Source organism: Dama dama, chromosome 23 (genome assembly GCF_033118175.1).
Source record: "Dama dama isolate Ldn47 chromosome 23, ASM3311817v1, whole genome shotgun sequence".
In the NCBI taxonomy this organism is placed as follows: domain Eukaryota; kingdom Metazoa; phylum Chordata; class Mammalia; order Artiodactyla; family Cervidae; genus Dama; species Dama dama.
The window spans coordinates 77,757,785-77,780,777 of NC_083703.1; the positions used below are offsets into that span (position 1 = coordinate 77,757,785).

The 22,993-nt window shown below is 45.7% G+C and overlaps 1 protein-coding gene and 1 non-coding gene across 2 annotated transcripts; both read left to right on the top strand.

Annotated features, from left to right (window-relative positions):
* Nucleotides 1–9,496: 9,496 nt before the first annotated feature.
* On the top strand, nucleotides 9,497–22,814 carry RNF114 (ring finger protein 114). Its single transcript, XM_061127473.1, has 6 exons — nucleotides 9,497–9,687; nucleotides 13,358–13,508; nucleotides 15,494–15,600; nucleotides 15,905–16,019; nucleotides 19,554–19,661; nucleotides 20,997–22,814. The coding sequence occupies exons 1-6, from the start codon at nucleotides 9,542–9,544 to the stop codon at nucleotides 21,060–21,062; spliced, it is 693 nt and encodes a 230-aa protein (XP_060983456.1). The 5' UTR covers nucleotides 9,497–9,541; the 3' UTR covers nucleotides 21,063–22,814.
* LOC133045335 (small nucleolar RNA SNORA70) lies at nucleotides 18,002–18,132 on the top strand. Its single transcript, XR_009690209.1, has one exon. It is a non-coding gene; the product is annotated as a small nucleolar RNA SNORA70 (small nucleolar RNA).
* Nucleotides 22,815–22,993: the final 179 nt, after the last annotated feature.

Genomic DNA, 22,993 nt, shown 5'->3' on the forward strand with positions numbered 1-22,993 from the left:
GAGATGCCCAGTGTCATGTGAGACTGAATCCAGCCTTGAGGGGACTGGCAATGTTACAGGCTGTGTCTAAAAGCGAGTGCCTTTACCACTTACTAGCAACATAACCTTGGACTAGTTACTTCTCTGAGCCTCAGCTTTTTCACCTACAAATGCAATAATAATATATCGCCTCCTGGGATTCTAGTGAGTATGGAAGTCACTTACTAAAGTTATTAAAGTAGTTGCATTCAGTTCGGTTCAGTTGCTCAGTCGTGTCCGACTCTTTGCGACCCCATGGACTGCAGCACGCCAGGCCTCCCTGTCCTTCACCAACTCCCGGGAGTTTCCTCCGAATCATGTCCATTGAGTCGGTGATGTCATCTAACCGTCTCATCCTCTGTCGTCTCCTTCTCCCACCTTCAATCTTTCCCAGCATCAGGGGCTTTTCCAGTGTCAGTTCTTCACATCAGGTGGCCAAAGTATTGCAGCTTCAGCTTCAGCATCAGTCCTTCCACTGAATATTCAGGTCTGGTTTCCTTCAGGATGGACTGGTTGGATCTCCTTGCCAGTCCAAGGGACTCTCAAGAGTCTTCTCCAACACCACAGTAGTTGCATTAGTGTAATAATCTAAATACACTGTTTTAACAATCTGGTTAAGTTGGTAATTCCCTGATGGTCCAGTGTTTAGGTCTCCATGCTTTCACTGCTGAGGGACTGCGTTCAATCCCTGGTTAGAAACTTAAGATCCTGCAAGCTGCATGGCACGGCCAAAAAAATAAATAAATAATAAAATATAAAATAAAATCTGGGTAAGTCAAAGGAAATGACTTTTCTCAGCCCTCAACTTCCCTGAATGGAAAGCAGCATTGAGGAAGGCCAAGGCAAATACTGTCTCCTTGGTTTGTCACTTTGCCAGACACCTACATGTAGACTACACTGGCATCAATTCTGGTGGCTTGTCACACTTCACTTCATGGATTTGTTTTCCACCCATCACGTTGATGGTTTTCCCAGAGTAAAGAACCCATCTACCAGTGCAGTGAGACTTAGGAGACTCAGATTTGATCCCTGTGTCAGGAAGATCCCTTGGAAGAGGAAATGGCATCCAATCAGTATTCTTGCCTGGAGACTCCCATGGACGGAGGAGCCTGGTGGGCTACAACCCATAGAGTTGCAAGGAGTCAGACAACTGAAGCTACTTAGCTTATACACACACATACCATGTTAACTGTGAATTTTGCTTTGGTGGTTCATCACTCACTGAACCCTTAGTGCTTGCAAAGTGCTCAGCACGTACTCAAGACTTTGTTGAACACATTTACCACTGAACCACTCATTCTATCTAACTCACCACAGATATTTATTGAAGACTCGGGGCGCACAACATGCCAAGTTCTCTTTCTCCAACATGGTCTTGGCTCTCTGTACCTACCATATTCTTCTACCACTGTGGCCTCTGTGCCTGTATATGCCGTTCACTGGGTATGAATGTTCTTCCTTTCTTTTCTTCCCTTCCTTGTTTTCTTGACTTCCAGCCCCAACTGAGTCCTCATATCCTTTCTGAAGCTTTCTCTGATTTCTGCAGGCAAAGACCCACCTTCCCCTGGTTTCCCACCCCACAACATCATCTTCCATAATTTAAAAAAAGTTTTAAAAAACATTTTTGGCCATGACGTGTGCCGCGTGGGATCTTAGTTCCCCAACCAGGGATAGAACCCTTGCCCCCTACATTGGAAGTGCAGGGTCTTAGCCACTGGATTGCCAGAGAAGCCCCCTGTCTTTCATAATATATGTGTTTCCCATGAGCTGTCCAACAGGTGTTGCTTGAGTGCAAGATTCTCTCTCTAGGCCTTGGTGTCCCCGGCTAAAGTCAGTGGGTCTTGTCTCAGGAGTCAGTGAGATGGTGCCTGGAGAGGATTTGGAGAACCAACAACCTGCTATTCAAAGAGTAGCAATTACTGTATTTATCTGTTGCTATCTGAGCATCGCTTTAGATCTTTGTGTACTTCTGCTGTTACCAGCTCATATTTAAGCTCCTGTCTTAATCACTCCTAAGGTGACGGTGTTTACAGGAATTCCAGCTGAGAAAAACTGTCCCACCCAAACTCTGCCTTTGCAACAACTCAAAACTGTACTTTGGAAACCATTACAAGAGTGCATGAGGCTGTTAACAAGTCCTTCCAGCTCTGTGGTTTGGGGACAGTCAAAAAGAAAACAAAAGTTTTAAGAAGCTTTCCTGGTAGGAAACCCTGGTCACTGATTCTTCGTGTTACATTCTGTAGCAGAAAAATACCAAAATCTCTGAAGGGAGACATATTTCTCATCTTGAAAACAGGGCTGGAGGCCTGAGATTTCTCTGCTTGGTGACGTGTAATCGCAGGAACATTTGCAGATTTTATTACATAATGGGTAGTGGATTATGTAACAGTCATGTGACAGTGATCAGGCACCTCTACTTTCTAAAAGCCAGCAACATGAACCATCTACCTACTTCTTTCTATTTTTTAGCGTATTTTTTTTAATCACAAAAGCACTGTATGAATTCTAATGACATAGGCATGTGTAGAACAAAAAGTGAAAAAGAAAAGCAAGCCTATGACCCACCAATTTGATTTCTTGGAATCTACCAGAGAAAAAGCAGAAGTATACAAAAAGACCTGTTGCATTATTATTTGTAATGCAAAAACAAAACCCAGAAACATTCTAAATGCCCATCTGGTGTAGCCATACTAATGACTACTATCTATCACTTTAAAAGGATGATGTAACCCTACATAACTTTGCAAGATATATTTTGGAAGGAAAAAAGAGAGCAATACCCTGAAATGGGAAACACAACATCAACCAATACTATATATTTTCTAAGGGTGCGTATGTATGAAGCCAACTGGGGACAATAATGCAAACAGAGATCATGTTTTTCAAATCAGTCTACAAATACAAATTATATGTTTTTAATTAATATCTTTCTGCCAGAAGTCAGTTAACTCTCTGAGGACAAAACTACTATGTCTGTTTTGCTTACAATTATATTACTACTCCATGCCATGCCACACTACGCTGCACCCATCAGAGAGTTCAACAGCAGTTGTTTTTAACCGAAATTTTCATCTAATGCCTACAATGTGCCAGGACTGATGTTAGATTTAAAGACAGAGACAGACCCAAGAAAGACAGATACAGTGCTTGCCCTCAAAAAGTGTACAGTCTTCTTACCAGAAAGAGAAGATTAATAAGTTTGGAGTAGGCTGAACTACGGAGAAGGCAATGGCACCCCACTCCAGCACTCTTGCCTGGAAAATCCCATGAACAGAGGAGCCTGGTAGGCTGCAGTCCATGGGGTCGCACAGGGTTGGACATGACTGAAGTGACTTAGCAGCAGCAGCAGCAGGCTGAACTAAAAACCAATGGCTCAGGAGAGAAGGTGATGAATGATGTGAGAAGGACAAAGAGCTTAGAGAATGGAGAAGTGACATCTGAGACAGCACTCTGGGGACAGCCCCAAGGAGGAGGTGGCATTTGCATGGGCTTTGGATATGTAAGGGTATCCAGCTTTCCTTCCAGCTGGAGGGAAGAAAGCAGTCAAAAGTGAGGACTGGAAACTGAAACTCCACTGCCTACAAGTATATACAGTGGGTGTAACTAGCTACTAGAGTACTATCATCTCATACTATGTAGTGCCAGAAATTAGTAGAACTGTAATACAACCTAGTACCTGGCCCGCAGTAGGCATGCAATAAATACTTCAGTGAGAAAACAAATGTTGTTGAACCCCTACCATCTGCCAGCTGATTATTGCTAATTTCCCAGCTGATGATGATCAGATATTCAGGTTTCTGAAGAGAAGCTAGAGGTCCAGCTTTCTAAGTGAAATTTCTCAATTATAAACACTGTGTGTAAACATACTTCCTAGGGACTTCCCTGGTGGTCCAGCAGTTAAGAATAGAATCCGCCTGCCAACTCAGGGAACACAGGTTCGATCCCTGGCATGGGAGGATTCCACATAGCACAGGGCCCCTGAGCCCATGCGCCACAACTACTGGAGCCTGCACGCCCTCGGGCCTCTCCACAACAAGAGAAGCCACCGCAAGCAGAAGCTTGAGCATCGCCATTAGAGAGCAGCCCCCGCTCGCCGCAACTAGAGAAAGCCCACACACAATGAAGACCCAGCGCAGTCAAAAATAGTTACATGTATTTAGAAAAAAAAAATATATATATATACTTCCTAGTTCTGCCAACAAAGGGAGCCTATGAGAAATGACACCACTGTAAAAAAGAAAAAAAAAAAAAAAAGAATTCCCTGGAGTTTGAGTGGTTAGGACTCCGTGCTTCCACCGCAGGAGCAGAGGTTTGATCCCTGGTCGGGAAACTAAGACCCCGCATGCCATATGGTGCAGCCAAAAAGAAATCAAACAACACCAAAGTGGAAACAACCCAAGTGAGAGTGAGCGATAGTCACTAAGTGTGTCCGACTCTTTGCGACCCCATGGATTGTAGCCTGCCAGGCTCCTCTGTCCATGGAACTCTCCAGGCAAGAACACTTGGAGTGGGTAGCCATTTCCTTCTCCAGGGGATCTTCCCGACCCAGGGATCGAACCCGGTTTCCCAAATTGCAGGCAGATTCTTTACCGTCTAAGCCACCAGGGAAGCCCCAAGTGTCTATCAACTTATGAGTGGATATACAAAATGTATTTCCACACAATGGAATGTTATTCAGCCATTAAAAAGGAATGAAGTTCTGATGAATGCTATACCATGAATTAACCTTGAAAGCACTGTGCTAAGTGAAGGAAGCGAGTCACCAAAGGACAAACATTGTGTGATTTCACTTACCAGAAATGCCTATTGTAGGCAAATTCAAAGAGACAGAAAGTAGATTAGACATTCCCGGGGGCAGCCATAATATCCATTTTTTAGTTTTAGTCATTATCAGATCTTTCTGGATTAACCTTGTTTGTACCTCATTGCATGGCTTGATATAATACAAACGGCAAAATGCTGTGCAAAAGCAATGAGCTGGTGGAGTGACTGATGAACAAAAATATTCTGGAAGCAGCCTTTTTATGTGGTCATCCTCCTGGGTCTTTCCTTTTTATAGCTGAATCATTCACTGCCCAAATTCCACCACCTCTTAGGATACCTGACACATAGAAGTTATTGGTTAAATAGACATTTACATGCCAGTGTCACTCATGTTAAAAGTCCTGGCAATCCAAGACTGTGTTCTTTTGGTTTTTTTTTTTTTTTTTCCCCAGTATTTTTTTCCTTTTTGGTTTTTGCTTCCATCCTAAGTTGTTGCTGTTCAGTTGCTCAGTCATGTCTGACTCCCTCCGACCCCGTGGACTTCGGTATGTCAGAGTTCCCTGTCCTTCACCATCTCCTGGAGTTTGCTCAAATACATGTCCATTGAGTTGGTGATATCATCTAACCAACTCATCCTCTGTCGTCTCCTTCTCCTCCCACCTTCAATCTTTCCCAGCATCAGGGTCTTTTTCACTGAGTCAGTTCTTCACATCAGGTGGCCAAAGTATTGGAGCTTCAGCTTCAGCATCAGTCCTTCCAGTGAATATTCAGGGTCGATTTCCTTTAGGATTGACTGGTTTGATCTCCTTGCAGTCCAAGGGACTCTCAAGAGTCTTCTCCAGCACCACAGTTCAAAAGCATCAATTCTTTGGTGCTCAGCCTTCTTTATGGTTCAACTCTCACATCCGTACATGACTACTGGAAACACTATAGTTTTGACTAGACACACGTTTGTAGCAAAGTAATGTCTCTGCTTTTTAATACTCTATCTAGGTTTGTCATAGCTTTTCTTCCAAGGAGCAAGCATCTTTTAATTTCATGGCTGCAGTCACCGTCCACAGTGACTTTGGAGTCCAAGAAAATAAAGTCTGCCACCGCTTCCATTTTTACCCCCATCTATTTGCCATGAGTAAGCTATAAGGGATAGGGGCAGTCTATATTTAAGCAACCGGGAAGATTTAGGAACAAGCGAAGCCTGTTCCTCCTAGTTGGGCCAGGTGGGGTGAGCCTGTGAGATACTCGTTCGCCCCCTAGTGGTGCAGGTGGGAATTCCTACGGCTCTCTGTTAGCAATTTGGCAATCTTGAAGAACTGCTGACGTTGAGATGAAATTATCTACCCATAGATTAATAAATGTAGAAATGCACAATGGTGTTAAGTTCTACCTACTTCAGATAAGCATAGTAATAAATACATTTTACGTGTGACCTGAGGTTGAGAGAGAGAAGACTCTGAGGGTTACTTGATTTGAGGGCTAGGAACAACCTGTACTAGATTCTCAGCTGGCTCAGTGGTAAAGAAGCCGCCTGCCAATGTAGGAGACACGAGAGACACGGGTTTGATCCCTGGGTCAAGAAGATCCCCTGGAGTAGGAAAATGACAACACGCTCTAGTATTCTTGCCTGGAAAATCCCACAGACAGAGGAGCCTGGTGGACTACAGTCCATGGGGTCCCAAAGAACAGGACACAACTGAGCAACAACAGAAGCACTGACTGGGGCGAGGGTATGGGGTATAAAGTAGGTTAATGGTTCGCAAAGTGGAGCCCCGACCAGCAGCAGCTGCACCACCTCGGGAGAGCGTTAGAAATGCAGATCCTTGGGCCACGCTGAATTCGAAACGCTGGAAACTTATTTTCAGAATCCCCCCCAGGTGACTCCGATGCATACAAGAGTCTGAGAGCGACTGGCACTCCTTTTTGGTAGTTTGTTCCTTTTTAACATTTTTAGCCTCACCCTGCGGCATATGGACCTTAGTTCCCCTTGGTCCCGCTGCACTGGAAGTTTAGCCACTGGATTGCGGGGAAAATCCTGATTCCTGTGTTCCATCTGTGTTAAAAGGTGATTTAATACCTCTGTGCATCGATTTGCATGATTGTAAAATGCAAATTGGCTTCCCAGATAGCTCAGTGGTAAAGAATTCGCCTGCTGAGGCAGGAGACACAGGAGACGCTGGTTCTATGCCTGGGTCAGGAAGATTCCCTGAAGGAGGAAATGGCAACCCACTCCAGTATTCTTGCCTGGGAAATCCCATGGAGAGAGGAGCCTGGTGGGCTGCAGTCCCTGGGATCTCAGAGTTGGATGAGACTAAGCACACAGAAAAATGCAAATAGTAGAACCTGTCATAGCTTGCTGTGCGGATTCATGTAAAGTGCTTAGAAAAATAAGCACCCCAAAGTTCACCATTAATATACTATTATTTCAATCCTGTCCTCTTCTTTCTCATTGTTGTAGTTCAGTCACTGAGTCGTGTCCGACTTTCTGTGACCCCATGGACTGCAGACAGACCAGGCTTCCCTGTCCTTCACTACCTCCCCGAGCTTCCTCAAATTAATGTCCATCAAGTTGGTGATGCCATCCAACCATCTCATCCTCTGCCGCCCCATTTCCTCCTGCCTTCAACGTTTCCCAGCATCAGGGTCTTTTCTTCACATCAGATAGCCAAAGTATTGGAGCTTCAGCTTCAGCATCAGTCCTTCAAGTGAATATTCAGGGTCGATTTCCTTTAGGATGGACTGGCTGGATCTCCTTGCAGTCCAAGGGACCCTCAAGAGTCTTCTTCAGCACCACAGTTTGAAAGCATCACTACTTTGGCACTCAGCCTTCTTTATGGTCCAACTCTCACATCCATACATGACTACTGGAAAAACCATAGCTTTTACCATACAGACCTTTGTCAGCAAGATAATGTCTCTGCTTTTTAATACTCTGTCTAGGTTTGTAATAGCTTTTCTTCCAAGGAGTAAGCATCTTTTAAGTTCATGGCTGCAGTCACTGTCCTCAGTGATCTTGGAGCCCAGGAAAATAAGATCTGTCACTGTTTCCATTTTTCCCCTTTTTGCCATGAAGTGATGGGACCAGATGCCATGATTTTCATTTTTTGAATGTGGAGTTTTAAGCCAGCTTTTTCACTCTCCTCTTTCACCTTCATCAGGAGATTCTTTAGTTCCTTTTTGCTTTCTGCCATTAGGGTGGTATCATCTGCACATCTGAGGTTATTGATATTTCTCCCGGCAGTCTTGATTCCAGCTTGAGCTTCATCCAGCCCAGCATTTCACATGATGTATTCTGTATATGTAAAATAAGCAAAGTGACAATATGCAGCCTTGACGTACTCCTTTCCCAGTTTTGAATCAGCCCGTTGTTCCACGTCCAGCTCTAACTCTGCAGGTTTCTCAAGAGGTGGGTCAGGGATGGACGAGTTTGTGGAAAGTTCATTTCAAGAGCTCAGGCTGGAGGCGCTCAGTGGATCTGAAGCCCGAGTCTGGGACTCCCTGCCCTCACCACCCTCCCAGCCCACAGCACAGGGTCTGGCGGCAGTTACAAGGCCAAAACAAAAGCTTATAAATACCTACAACACACCTCTGCCCCCACAGAAGCACCCCCATTCCTGGAGAGGAGACAGAGCACTTTTGGGCTGGGGAGATGTCAGATGCACAGTGCCTGGCATAGGAACAAGAAAAAAAATGGGAAAATGAAAGCACTGGCTCTCCTGGGCTGCTGCCTACACACCCAGTTACTGGCTAGTGAAAAGACGGCCCATATGGCTAGTTAAAAATAATCCTCCTGCTGCCAGCAGGTCAAGCAGAATCAATCCAGAGGACTGGGAATGGGCCAAAGGAGGTGCAAATGTGCATTCAGTTAACCTGGTTTAGCAAACTGATTCATCTGTCTTGTGCAGACTCTTCACTGTGAGGCCTCTGTGGCCTTACAGGGTAGAGTTTAATTGATCATTGACTTTCCTGGTTAAGAAAACCACACAGACTTGTTAGCAGAGCCTGCCTTAAAAAAAAAAAAAATGCAGCTTTTGTTATAACGGGCTGTATGTGAGAGCCAATTCAGTGCAGTGGGAAGTAAAGAAAGATGAGATTCAAAACATCTGGGTTCTAGGCCTGCTTCTTTCAAGATTGAGGTTTAGTCTATCTCTTCAAACCCCAGGCTCCCCATCTTCTACAGAGCTGGAGTTGGACCCCCTGGCCAGGAGGCATGTGAAGACAATATTAAATAATTTTATTACTTCTGCTTTCACTAGGAAGTCTCAATGTGGTGATAGCCTGTCTTCAACACCTCTTTAATCATGCTTAAATCTCCCTTTTCTGTGTCAACAGTATCCGGCACGAATTCATAATAGTGTTTCTATTTTATTTGTTCCCGTGCCTTGTGGAAAGAAGTGGTGTTGATTTTCTATTTGTAGATTGGGGGTGATATCAAATCTCCCTGTAAAATTTGTTTGCTGAAACTCGACTGAAGAGAAAGATTAAGGAATAGTGCATGAATAAATATTAAGTAATCGCAACAACCATTTAAATTTTGGGCAAAAGTGGCTGAAGCACAAACCCTCCTCCACTCATACCAGTCTCTGGATCCGGGTCTGCATTTTCCCCTAGCGTCTGAGGGCCCGGGAGGCGTGGCCCGCCCTCTAGCCCCGCCCCCAGCCCGGCACACGTTCCATAAGCCACGCCCCGAGCGCCCCTCGCCGCTCTCGCTCCTCCCCTCGGCCTCCTCTTCGGCCGCTGAGGCGCGGCGCTCCGCGGCGGCAAGATGGCGGCGCAGGCGCAGGCCCAGGCCCGTGATGGTGGTGCGCAGCTAGCAGGGCCCGCGGCAGAGGCCGACCCCCTGGGCCGCTTCACGTGTCCCGTGTGCCTGGAGGTATACGAGAAGCCGGTGCAGGTGCCCTGCGGACACATGTAAGTGGCGGGTTGGGGCCCGGTCGGGGTGGTGGTGGGGAGGGGGATTCTTCTGACTGGAAGGAAAATGGAGCTGAGGAGTGAGGCCCCAGCAGGAAGGGTCCCCGGGCGGGAGCGGGAGGCCTGGCCTCGAGGCGCGTCTCCGCGGGGTTCCCGGGGGCCCGTGGACGTCGACGGGGCGCTCTTCTCTTCCGCCCCGCTTCCTCCCTAGCGTCCGACTCTTCCGTTGAGCGCCCGCTGTGTCCCGGCCCCCCTCGCACGCGTGATGGCGGAGTGGCACCCTGCTGGGGGGTTGGTGGAGCCCGAGGCCCGCCGGGTCCCCGTGAGTATAGGCTGCCCGTGGCCCCTCGGTTAGGCTGTGTTCTGTGCCCGGCTCTGCCCGGCAGTTCCGATGTGCTCGGAAGTTGGAGAAACAGTCGACTGGACCAAAAGGACAAAAGGGGAGTCCTGAAGTAGACCTGACCCGTCTGCCCTTCACGGGAAAGGGGTCGGGAGCTGGCAGGTAGCAGTTGTCAGCGTTCCCACAGGCGTACGAGGTTTGTTGCGCTGTGTTTGAAATTCAGAGCCTCCATACTGCTTAGAGACTGCTTATGAGGACGAAAAGAGCTTTTGTGAGAATGTCCAGTGACAGGCTCTGGGGTGGGCTTTGAGAATGGGCCAAATTTGAATGGAAGCCTTGCTCCATCAGACCCGCAAAACGGCTGAGTGGAAAGAAGTGTAGAAAGTGTGGCTGCCTGCTGGGGGTTGGATTTTGCCCTGTAGCCTCCCCCAGCGCTTCTCACCGTGGGCATCGCTTGGGGTTGGTGTTGGGGCCCCTCCGTTGGTCGGGAGGCACAGCAGGCACCTGCTGGGCGTTCTTGTTCCTGAAGCAGTCCTGCAGGGGGAGGGACGTGGCAGCCATTTTGCAGGTGAGGGCACCGAGGCTCCCTCAGGGCCGGCTCACCATTGTCTGCTCTCCCCTGATGGACCGCGGGTGTCTGCCTGCCCAGGGCTCCTCAGCCACCCGGATGCCTTTTTGCTCGTACAAGGACACCAAACTCTTTCTAGCTTCAGGCTCTTCCTGCTTGCAGTTCGATTAGCCTGGAAGTCTTGCCCCTTCAGCCCCTCCCTCGTCAACCACCCCAGATCTTTTCCAGACTTCAAGGCCCAGTTCTGGTAACCTCCCTTGTCACTCTCCCTATTTCAGTTACCTCCCTGCTTCTCTTCGGAGGAGGACTCCTCGTGCTTTTCAGAGAGCAAAACTTAGGGCTCTTGAGGGCAGTGTTTTGCACCTCTTTCTGTCCCAAGTGCCCAATGTAGTGTCTGAGCAACTATCTTCCAATCTTATATTCAACTAGCTAAAAATATTTGTATACACACTATGTGCCAGATTGGGGAACATCCTAAGAAACAAGGTGATTCTGCCCTCAGAGTTCACAGTCCACTAAGTTGATGATAAAGAAACACTAGGTGTGTTCAGACCCTTGTCAGTCAAACTCATTGTCCACTGGGAAGGTATTACAGAGATAAAGCCTGTGTGAGTGGGGACAGGGGAGTGATCAGGTGAAGGCCTCATTAACTAAGAAACTGGTGAAAGCACACTTTGTGAGAGTTGAAGTGGCCCCTAGATAGCTTTCAAGTTGAATCCTCTTTTCTGTGAATCGGCCCTCTTTAGGTTTACCTAATTTGGGATTACTTCAGTGGATTTAATTTACATTTAACACTATAAAGAGACTTGACCCAGCACAGTTTACCAACTAAAGAGCAGTGAAATTTGAGGTTTCCTTGAGCCAGGTGGACCTTTCCAAGGTCAGAGGTCAAGGGGCAGTACTGATACTCAAACCTTGGCTCTTATCTATACTCACCATACTAGCTCCACGTGTTCATCAGTTCGATGCTGATTGAAAACAGATGGTGGGATCTCTGTGAGGGCCCCCACATCTCCCTTAGCTCCCACTGAGTGCTTTTTGCTCTGCCTGGTTGATTTTTGCTACCTTTTGTGCGTGAAAACAGCATCACTGCAGCTCCACCTGCATGGGGCATTGAGTTCTTATAAAACTTTATTTCAAGCCCTGAATTTACATCCCTCTCCACGTTAGTGGAGTATAGCTGGAGACTGGCAGGTGGTTGGGTGCCCAAGAGAAGGACTTGTCTAGGAGCATTATAACAGGAAGGGTGGGGCATCTAGAAGGCTGAAAAAGGCCCATCAGTAGGAAATGGAAACTGAAAGCCAGACCAACATTGTTTACTTGCTAAGTCATGTCTGACTCTGCGACCATATAGACTGTACCCCTCCACGCTCCTCTGTGCATTGGATTCTCCAGGCAAGAATACTGGAGTGACTTGCCATTTCCTTCTCTAGGTGATCTTCCCAACCCAGGAATCGAGCCTGTGTCTCCTGGATTGGCAGACAGATTCTTTACCACAGAGCCACCAGGGACGTCTGTCCAAGATACAGGGGCCATTTAAAAGCAAGCTTGTTTGTTAGGCATGACAGGCAGAGTGGCTTGTGAACATTGATCTCTGAGTCACAGCTAAAACCACATTAACATCTAGCTAAATGACAAAAAGGTAGAAAACTTCTAGAGACAGTAAAAAATATATATATACAGATTACCTTTGATTATATATCCAGAGTTCTTCCTGGCAGATTTTGTTATCTTGCCTTAGATCTCTGAGGTTGCAAGTGCAGCTGGGCTACTTTCATGCCTCGTTATTCCTTCTTTCTCTGTACCTTATCTCAGTATTACCACCTGTCTAGGCTTCAGATGTACAGAAAGTTGGTCATCTTTAACTTCTTTTCTTTTCCAAATTCAGTAAATTTGGAAAGTCCTCCTGAATCCACCCCTGAATCATTTCCTGAATTTTTTATTGCCTCAGTCAGGCCCTCATGATCTCTTGCCTTCGGCCATCTATTTGGTTTCTTTTCTTATCTAAAAAAAACAAACAAACTGACAATTCTGTTGTCCATGCTAATCCCAGAGTTATGTTTCTAAAACTTGATTTTGGTTTGGTTGATACCTCACTTTAAGTACCTGGGGCTTATGAGGCAGAGTGGTAAATATGCACGATGCATGTAAGGAAATAGAAGTCCAGGGGCCTGAAATATTCTTCCCCTCCTCTACCGCTGAACTCTTCTAAGGCTCTTTCATGTATGCTGTCTGAAGTCTAACCACTACTGTCTTTCTCCGGTTACAGCTGGCTGCTCTTGACTTTGTGTTTCCATAGTGCTTTGCATTCACCTCTGTTGATGGCTGCTCCTGCTTTATGGTGCATTTCATATGTGCTAGACACTGTCCTAAGAGTCCACTATACGTAATCCATCCTCCCTAAATTCTAGAGGTAGGTACTGCAGTCTCCACAGAAGAGAAACTGAAGTTTGGGAAACCCCAGCAAGATCCCTCAGTGGCCAGGACTAAGGACTGAAGACTGTGCCATAGCACCTTCTGCCATGTGTCATGGTAGTTTGCGTTTATTTTTGCTGTTGGACCTGTCTGTTCTTTGCAAGGAACACTGCCCACCTCCCCGATCCTACTGCCACCGTTTTTCTTGCCCAGAAGGACTGAATCAAGAGCAGAGAGCGAGTAGTTTTTAATTCATTATCCATTGATGTCATTTTGAAAAGTTTATCCATTTTTGTTGTTTTGTCTCCACGATGCATGACGCAGGTTCTCTGTATGTCTTGTTCTAGCTTTTGCTCTGCATGCCTGCAGGAATGTCTGAAGCCGAAGAAGCCTGTCTGTGGGGTGTGTCGCAGCACTCTGGCACCTGGCGTCCGAGCTGTGGAGCTCGAGCGGCAGATTGAGAGCACAGAGACTTCTTGCCATGGCTGCCGTAAAAATGTATGTGGAAGTGAAACGGAAGAGTCAGTGTCTTTCTGTAAGATGGGTAAAACATAGAGCTGTTGCCACCTTGTTTCTGAACTTAGAGCGTGACTAAGTGACTAACAGCACATGTGCATGCTGGCTGTCTGTGGCCATGGCCGTGCTGTTGCATTTTAGTAAGCTGATTGGTTGTGTGGTTTGGTTTTTTTCTTTTAAAGAGTTGGTTTAGCATATTACATAGCTTAGCTTTGAAAGCCATAGAAATCAGTTATCCCAATTTTTTTTCTGTAACAGACCCATTTTTCCCAAAGCAGCATACACAAATTTAATTAGAATATGACACAGTGATATTTCTCCATTTTTTAAAATATAAAATGAAGTCAGTGCCTCAAAGTTACCTGCTGCAGTGAGTTTGAGGGGAAATTTTGTGATGTGTTTTACTACAGACGTAAAACTTGTTCAGGTTTTGGCACTTGGCAAATAGGAATTGTAGTACAAAGGTCAGTAAGAAGACATTTGATAATAGCGATGTCCAGTATTTGAAATGCATCCATGTTCTTTTTTTGTATGACCATATTAGAGTCAAGAATGTTTATTTTAAAATAATTATAACTGCACAGGAGAAATACTATTTTATTTTCCAAAGAGATATATGCAGAATTATTGGGTTTTAAATAATTGTGATTTCATTAATTCCAGACAGCACAAATATATAAATTAATGTAGGCTTGTTCTCCACTCCGGAGATTACCTCTTTAAAAATACTTCAATTTAGAAGGCTGCAAAACATTTTTCTGCTCTCTGACAAACACAGGTGTGGGTTTTATACAAACATAGATGTAGGATTTTTACAAAATAGGATCCTACTATAATATATATTTCTACAACTTCTTTACACTTTTGAAAAATTTTTTTCACCTCCTGACTTATCAGACATCCTTGCATGTCAGTTTCATTACTTTAACACTTTAGTGTGAGCAGCCATAGACTGGATGTCCCTTTACCATTTCCTCCTTTCAGAGTGATTTAGCACTAGGAGTACACAGTGGCTGCAGTTCTGAATAGAGCTATTTCCCATCCCCTTTAACTGGGAGCTCTTTGACTGGCACCTTGAAGTCAAGTTCTTTAGCTGGAGATAAGACAGACAGAAGCATCATGGTAAGCCAGAGTGCAAGTACTGAAACATTTTTCCTTACAGTTTCTTTTGATTTAGAAACTTAAGATATTGAAGTAAAATTTCTTGTTACTTCATCTTACTTTTAAAAGAATTTTCTGTATGCTTTTGACTTTCATTGTAAAGATTAGTGGTTATATTCTATTTCCAAGTGTATTCTACCTCCAGAAATGTTTATCTTCCTTCTACCTCATTTTTCATTCCTTAATTTTTTTTTTTCTTTTTAGAACACCTATGATGAAACACTCTACTCTGGGCTTTCTTTTGTCTTTCTGTGTTGCAAAGACTAGATTTTATTAATGAAGTAGAATTCAGAATCTGATTATTATTATTTTTTTTTGGTAAGAAGTTCATTTATCACAATCTGGTGACAGAATATCATTGTTTAACTAGGATTACTGGCCTTTATCCCTTTTATGTAAATCATCACTTTTCTCTGCTGCACTTATAATGGAATATGGTTCTTGGCATGCTGAAAGGAGACTAGTTTAAGTGCTGGGGTAGAAAACTTTAGACACTTCACTGGGTTTAGAGTGTCTCTGTGAGCAGAGAGCATATCATGAATAAAACAAACCTCTCCGAGGGTGCTTTTAGAGTGGAGGCAGATATCCTGGTTTGCTCAAGTAAAACATCAGCCTTGATACTAATAGAAACCCTGCCAAAAAAAGTCAGAGTTTCAGTCCCTTCAGTGGAGCCAGGAGTCTCGTGAGGTTCTTTGCCTCGCCAGGGCAGTATAGGTCTAGTTTACGTCTTGCCTTTGCTTTGGGACTATGTTGGATTGGGTACAAGATCCCAGCTAACTTGGGGGCTCCGATTCTTCCCGCCTAAGTTCTTCCTGTCCAAGATCCGGGCACATGTGGCTACCTGTTCCAAATACCAGAATTACATCATGGAAGGTGTGAAGGCCACCACCAAGGACGCGTCTCTTCAGCCAAGGTAAATGGTTCTATCACTCTCTTCGGTGGATGTCTTTCTTCATGAGTTTTGGAAAGCAGAGGTGTAATTGTTAGGCTGGTGTAAGTTTTTGTTTTGGGGTGGTTATGGAGGGCTCGCATGTTCGCTTTAAATGCAGGCTAGACTGTTACTTTCAAAACATGTGACCTGACTCAGAGGATCACCAGAATCCCCGTCCAGACACATCGAGTGAACTTTGCTCCTTGGGGAGGGGACAGTGGTTGAGATTGTGTGGGAAGGTACTCACAGAGAAGTTTCTTCTTTTTTCCTGCCTTTCATCTTCCAGAAGTGTCCCAAACCGTTACACTTTCCCTTGTCCTTACTGTCCTGAGAAGAATTTTGATCAAGAAGGACTTGTGGAACACTGCAAGTTATCCCATAGCACGGACACCAAATCTGTGGTAAGAGAAAACTTGAGTTGTTTTGTTTTGTGGGTTTTGTTTAAATTTTTATGGGGGAAAAAGTCAAACTTTACAAAAAGTTATAGGATTAGTTAATGAACTCTAATGTACCCTTCAGGTGGACTCACAGATTAAATTTTTACCATATTCGCTTAACCATACTCTGTATACATATTTTGTGCTAGCATTTGAGAGTAGGTTACAGATACCATGACCCTTTGCCCCTAAATACTTTAGCACGTATCTCCTAGGAAGAAGTATATCTTCTTAGAAAACCACATTTTTTGTGTGTTTTAATTTTCACACTCAGGAATCGTCATATTAATATAAGCTAATACCTTATCTGCAATTCATGTTTAAATTTTAACAGTAGAAATGTCCTTCAAGGCAATTTTCCCCAGCCTACAGATCCTGGATCTGTGTTATATTTGAATGTTGAGTCTCTTTAGTCCTCAGTTTTTCTTTCTTTCATGACCTTGACATTTTCTAAAGAGGGTGGGCCACCTGTTCTGTAGCTTGTCCTTCAGTTTGGGTTTGTCTGTTTCTTCATGATTACATGATTACATACTCTATCCTACATCACGGAAGTCAAGTGACGTCCATTGCTCCCATTGTTGGTAATGTTAATTTGGATCTCCTGGTGTCTGCCAAGTGTCTACATAAAGTTGCTGTTTTCCATTTGAATAGCTTCTTCATAGTTGTGGAGAAAGAGGATTTAGATGGAAGTATTAGGAAAGTGCTTATCAGTCTTTGACATTTAATTTAAATATCTAGGCTGACATGTGGTTTTCTTAAAAAAAAAAAAGAAAAGTTCAAATTTGGTCCATCTCAGCAGTGTTACCCTACCCTCTTAATATAATTGCCAGACTGGGTCTTAATACAACTGTCTCTCTAGTTTCATTTCTATTTTCCCATTTATCTTATGCCCCAAAGCCAAATTTTCGGCTGCTGCTTCAAGATGTTTTAGTTACAGTTCTTAATAACTAATTACTGATTCAAAGAGCAAATGAGCTTAGACACAGATACACAGCCACCACCACCTGCCCCCACTACCCATTTTCCATTTTAAAGTTAGCCAGGTAAACTCAACTATGTTGCTAATTATGAAAACTAAAACGAAAAAAAAAGAAAGAAAGAAAAAAAAACTAAAACGGATGTTAAATCAAATGACAGAGATACTTTCATTCATTTCCTGCCACCATCTTCCCTGCACTCATTTCTGGAAGCCCACAAATGCTACCCGCGCTAAGTGGATGAAGCTGGTTAATGCAAAACCAGTACTGGAACCCAGTATCCTGGCACTTAAATCAGTTCTATCTTCACGGCATCAGAGGCACCTCTGTGGGCTACCCAATGGCTTCTGAGTAGTGCTCACTGTGTGTGTGGAAAGCACAAAATTGTGTCACCCAGGCACATTTCTAGCTTTCGATCGGAAGTATGACTCATGCATGTCCTCCTTTCTTGTCCCCCCTTTGATGCCAGTGACGGCGCATTCTGCCCACTGTAACTGACGTCTCTGACATCGATTTCACATCAGTACACATGGATCGGGTTCTTTTTTAATGAGCTGCCAGTTTTCCATTACTGGTCTGTACCATGATTTAACTGGTCCCTTATTGACAAATGTCAGGACTGGATATTAATTTAAGGACTCAAAATTTAAATACTGGATATTAATTGCTGCTAAAAAATGGTTGATTGATGGGTGAGATAATAAGTAATATTGTATTTGTAAAGGGAAACACATTTTTAGGACTGTTCTGAAAGAGTTAAGGGTGAATTGTATCTTATTTTTAAATGCTTCATTTATTGCTGAAGTAAGTGTGCCACACTTAAATCTAGGTGTTGGGGATAAGGAATAGTTTATTAAATTATTATTTCCTATAGTCCTGAAGTTTTTCATGGTGCATTTGAAAAGATTGCCATGGATTTTGACTCAGCTTCGCCTGTATTTTTGTATGTCTGTGAAGTAAAGTCTTAAACTGCCGCCAGTTGAGCCAACTATGCTCCTTTCTCCGGGGCCTGGCGTACAGTGACCGCAGACAGCATCCTCCTTGGTAGTGTGTGCAGCCTGTTGCTTGGATGGGTTGCCCTACGGGACCTTGAGATGGGCTTTTCCCATGGACATTCCTGTCTGGCCTCATGCTGTTCCCAGTCTAGGCTCCAGACAGGTATGCAGGGTGCCTTTGGAAAGCCCCAAGGCACAGTGGCCAGAGCCCACATTGGCCAAGTCATTATGTCCATCGACACCAAGCTGCTGAACAAGAAGCATGTGATTGAAGCCCTTTTCAAGGCCAAGTTCAAGTTCCCCTGGCCACCAGAAGATCCATATCTTCAAGAAGCAGGGATTTGCTAAGTTTAATGCAGATGAATTTGAAAACCTGGGGACTGAAAAGTGGGCCGATCCCAGATGGCTCTAGGGTCAGCTTCATCCCTAATCATGGCCCCCTGGACAAGGCCTTGTCCCTTCCTCAGTCAAGGCCATCAGTAAGTTCTACTTCCTGACCAAAAAAAAAAAATTAGTAAAGTCTTAGATACGTATTAAATTTGGTCAAAGGTTAAGTATATTCATAATCTTGATAGGTATTGCTAAACTGCTCTGCAGTATCTGATACTACAGCTCAATTTTCTCTCCTTTTCCCCTGTCTTTGGCTTCCTGAAATCCCTCTGATTACTTCATCTCTTTAAAGCCCTTGCACCTCCCCATTCTGCCCTCCTTCTGCAGAACTCATTAAGGGTCAGTGTTTGAGCCCTTCCCTTCGGACGTCTCCTCCTCAGACTCTGGTCCCGACCGTACTCTGCTCCTCAGCACCAGCTCTTCACTCGAGGAGTCGCCCATCATGTCACATGCTTCTCGTGTCAACCCCCTTTGTCACCATATCGTCCTTGCAAAGTAAATGGTGACATGCCATTTCCAATCCAGACCACTTATGTCTGGTTCTCCCCCTTCCCACTCCTCTCTGCCTCTCTCCAGGAATTTTCCATCCTAGCCACACTGATTGGCTGTTTGCCACGTACTGTTTGTCTTTCCAGTACCTCTGACTCTTCAAAGCCAGAGTCAGCCTCTTGTGTGAAGGCTTTTCACCCTGAGCCCCTTCATCTGAACATTTACTTTATAAAAATAGCGTGTAAGACCATGTTACTTCTTGGGACGTTGCTCACCTGTCATTTCCTTGGTTTTCTTGGTGCTTTTATTACCATTTTGCCCACTGGGTTGGAAGGCTCCGTCTGGGCCCCTCATGGTCTGACACGCTGACACCCTGTTCTCTACTTAGTAGGGGTTTAGAAATGGATGGGATCATGGCTTAAGCCTTTCCCCACCACCCACACCCTGCCCTGCGTGTTTGTCAGCAGGAGACTGATGATGTCTTCTGGGAAGTGAATGTGCCCTTGAGGGTGTGACAGGTGCTGGGCCAGGAGTCAGGAAATCTGTCCTGGAAGAAAGGTGACCAGACACAGTCCACAGAGGGCTGATGTCTGCTCAGGTGCCAAGTGCCTAAACCAGTCCCTAACAATGTGCTGCTTTGCCGGAAGGTGTGTCCCATATGTGCCTCGATGCCCTGGGGAGACCCCAACTACCGCAGCGCCAACTTCATCGAGCACCTGCAGCGCCGGCACCAGTTCTCCTACGACACCTTCGTGGTGAGTCTGCGGCCCGGGCTCTGATTCCTGACCACCACCACCACCCCCCCCACCAGGCGGGCCGCACGGCTCCCTCCCTCCATCCTCTGACCTGAGAACTGCAGGCCCCGGGGGGGGGGGGGGGGGGGGTTGTCACTGACGTGATGGGCTCCCTGGGATGACAGCTCTGTGGCATTTAAGGAAATATCCACTTCCTTACATTTGTATCCACTTTCTTTCATATGTGGCTTCTAGCTGTTACACAACCTGGTTTGGGATCCTTAAGCTCAGAAGCCCATGGGTCCAGGCAAGTCATGGAAGTGATTCTCCTAGGGAGTTACAAGCTGGACAGTGTATATGACTCATAATGCTGCCAGCAACTCCAGCTGATTGGGGCGGAGCCCGGCACTGTGTTGCCAGGTTCCTTCCTGCCCCAATACCAAGAAGCTGGAAATGCAGAATTTCATGTGAAGTGTCCCATGTTTATTTCTTAAAGTACTTCAGGTCAAATCAAGCACACTGGGACTTCCCTGGTGGTCCAGTGGCTAAGACTCCATGCTCCCAATGCAGGGGGCCTGGGTTTGATCCCTGTTCAGGGAACTAGATCCCAAATGCTGCAACTGAATACTCCCCTGTGTGCCATAATGAAGACCTGGTGCAGCCAAATAATTTAATTTAAAAAAAAAAAAAAAAACAAAACTAGCCAAACATGGTCATCAAGTTTATATCCTATCCCAGGAGCTGAGTGGTTTTGAAGGGCACACTGTTGTATTGGCATTATGGTGACAGAAATCTAGCTAGTTGTCTCAAGTAAACCTTTTATTTACATATATAGGTGTCAGGTTAGGATTTGAGAATAGCATTCAGTCTCAATGGCTGTGTTTCAGGACCTAAGACGGAAAGCATGACTCTTCCCTGAGTTGTCATAAAGAGTAATTTATTCTTGTCCTAATAAAGTATCTGAAATTCAGACCTCAAAATTAGCATCTTTTTGTTAAAGGTGAATACAGTTGCCAAGTCAAGCCCAAGTAGGTAGCTTTGCCTCCTTGAGTCAAAGAGGCTGTTTGCACCCTGGGCACTCCAGCCCTGAGCACCTGGTCTGTGCCAGGCTTCACGCAGGTGCTCGCCGGTCCTCGCTGCCCGCCCGTCTGAGGGAGCCATGGGCATATTCCTGGTCAGAGTGAGGCAGCCGAGGCCCGGAAGTAAAGCAGTTGCCCGGAGTCAGGCAGCCGGCATCGCAGACCGTGCAGCTAGGCCCTGGCCCTTCTCCAGAGCTCTGCTTAGATGGCCCTGCTTCTCTGACCCAAGTGAGTCCTCTCAGCTGCAACAGTTGCTGAGCGTCTGTGTTGTCCGCAGGATTACGACGTGGATGAGGAAGACATGATAAACCAGGTGCTGCAGCGCTCCATCATCGACCAGTGAGCAGGCCCGCCCAGGCTGTGTTCCCCAGCCTCGGCTACGTGTGTGAAACGTGACTCGCCCCCCCTGAGTGTGCAGCAGACCTGGCGTGGGCCTGGTGTTCGGGCAGGGTCACTCCGCACGGGGAACGGGCCCCCTGGTCGGGCCCTCCTTCCTTTGGGCTGTGCTCACCTGTGTCGCCTGTCTGGTCTTATGTTGCTCCTCAGCTGCTCGGCGGAGCCTCTGTCTCCTCTCCAGAAGGGAACCCAGCTGCCTCCCCGTCCTCCCGTCCTGTGTCGATCTCTCAGGTCCTCCGAGCCAACCAGGACCTTTCCTGGGTCATGAATAGCACAAATGAGACGAGCATCTCGCTCCTTGTCGAGGGGTCTGTGAGCTCTGGCAATAATGTGTCTCGTGGGTGATGGAGCTGCTCCCGTGCAGTGCTAGTTCCTGTTTGTTGGTCGTTGGCAGCAGCTGCCAGAAGCTGGAGTTACCTCATGGGAAACATTTCACAAGTCCTGTTGGAGTGAATGTTCTGAGCTTAACGTGGTCTGATGCTGGAAGTTTTGATGAGTGCTGTTTTCCTACCATTCCTGCACACCCTTAGGAATAACTGGTTCAACCTTAAATGCCTGCATGGTGCCTTTTTAGGGTAAGGTGTAACCACATATTTTTAGTGAAAAGAAGCATTTCTGACTTAGGAAACTTAAACTCCATTTATTACTAAACGAGGAGAAAGGTCAACTTAAGTGAGGTGGGAGGGCCACAGCTTTGGGTTCTGATTTTTTTCAAACTAATAAGTTATTTTCCAGTGACTTGTTCATGTTTGCCTCTCTATTTGGGAACCTGCTTACATTCTTGTCCTCGAAGCACAAGAGGAGTCCTCAGATGAGTAAGAAGTTCTGGGGCCCCAGTGGGTACTAGTTCTTTCATCTTTTATTTGGCAACTTAGATTAACCTGAGGGTTGCTTTCCTATCACACACTTTTTCCTTATAAAACTGGTTTCAACACACCAATCAGTGTGCGAAGACCTACCTTCTGAGGCGGAGGGGTTAGGGGAAGTCCGGCCTCCCCACCTGCTGTCTCTGTGACGAGACCCGCAGGTCAGGAGGTACAGCACACCTCCTGGGAGCAGTTGGTCATGGAAACTGTCTGCCAGAAACTTGCTTTGCTAACAGCTCAAGAAGCTTGAAGTTCACCTTGTTTCACCAGTGTTAATAAATAAGGCCATGGGCTGTCTCATCTGGAGGAGCAGAGCCTCTGGTAGACCAGAAGGTCCTGTATTTAGGTTCAGTTTTCCCTGTTAGACCTCCTGTCTGAATAGGGATATTTTTGCTGGTCAGTGGCTGAAGTTGCAGGTGACCCAGGGCTCTGGGCCTGGACACTGCTGCTGGGGGCCTCATCCTCACTGCCACTGAGATCACGTGTGCTCAGGAACCAGCAGGGACGCGGTCCTGTGGGGCAAAGTAACTTTCTCTAATGTGCTGTCGCTCGGGAGGGCCCAGGTGTTGTTACAGCTTCTTCACTGTAATTTCTGGAGAAAGTTTGCTCTGACCCTCCTGAAATGAGATCATCTCAGCCTAAGTTTAGAGGGAAATTTAACAAAACCTTCATTTGAGAGAACCTGATGGTGGTCTCACAATGGTACCAAGAAACGGATTTCATTGTATTAAGTGCACTTCATGTATTTCTAATAAGATGACTTTCCAGAAAGTGATATTTGTTATGTTCTGGCTTTTAAAGTGAAATATAAATAAATTTTCATGATTTATCCAGCTGGTACCCTGTAATGCCTATTGTTACTAATCTCAGTTTGCTGAAGCCTGGGCTTGGGGAGCTTCTGGAAGACTGTTGTGCTTTTTAAGGGGAAGTTCTTGTCTGTCACGAGTGAGTCCCGTCTGGCTCTGATGTCAGCTCTGACCCTTCACCAGCTGGCCTTACCGGGCCTGCCTCC

Coding starts and splice junctions, on each gene's coding strand:
- RNF114 (XM_061127473.1), top strand. CDS start 9,542: ATGGCGGCGCAGGCGCAGGCCCAGGCCCGTGATGGTGGTGCGCAGCTA. Junction 13,509..15,493: donor GCCATGGCTGCCGTAAAAAT/GTATGTGGAAGT, acceptor TTCCCGCCTAAG/TTCTTCCTGTCCAAGATCCG. Junction 16,020..19,553: donor GCACGGACACCAAATCTGTG/GTAAGAGAAAAC, acceptor CTTTGCCGGAAG/GTGTGTCCCATATGTGCCTC.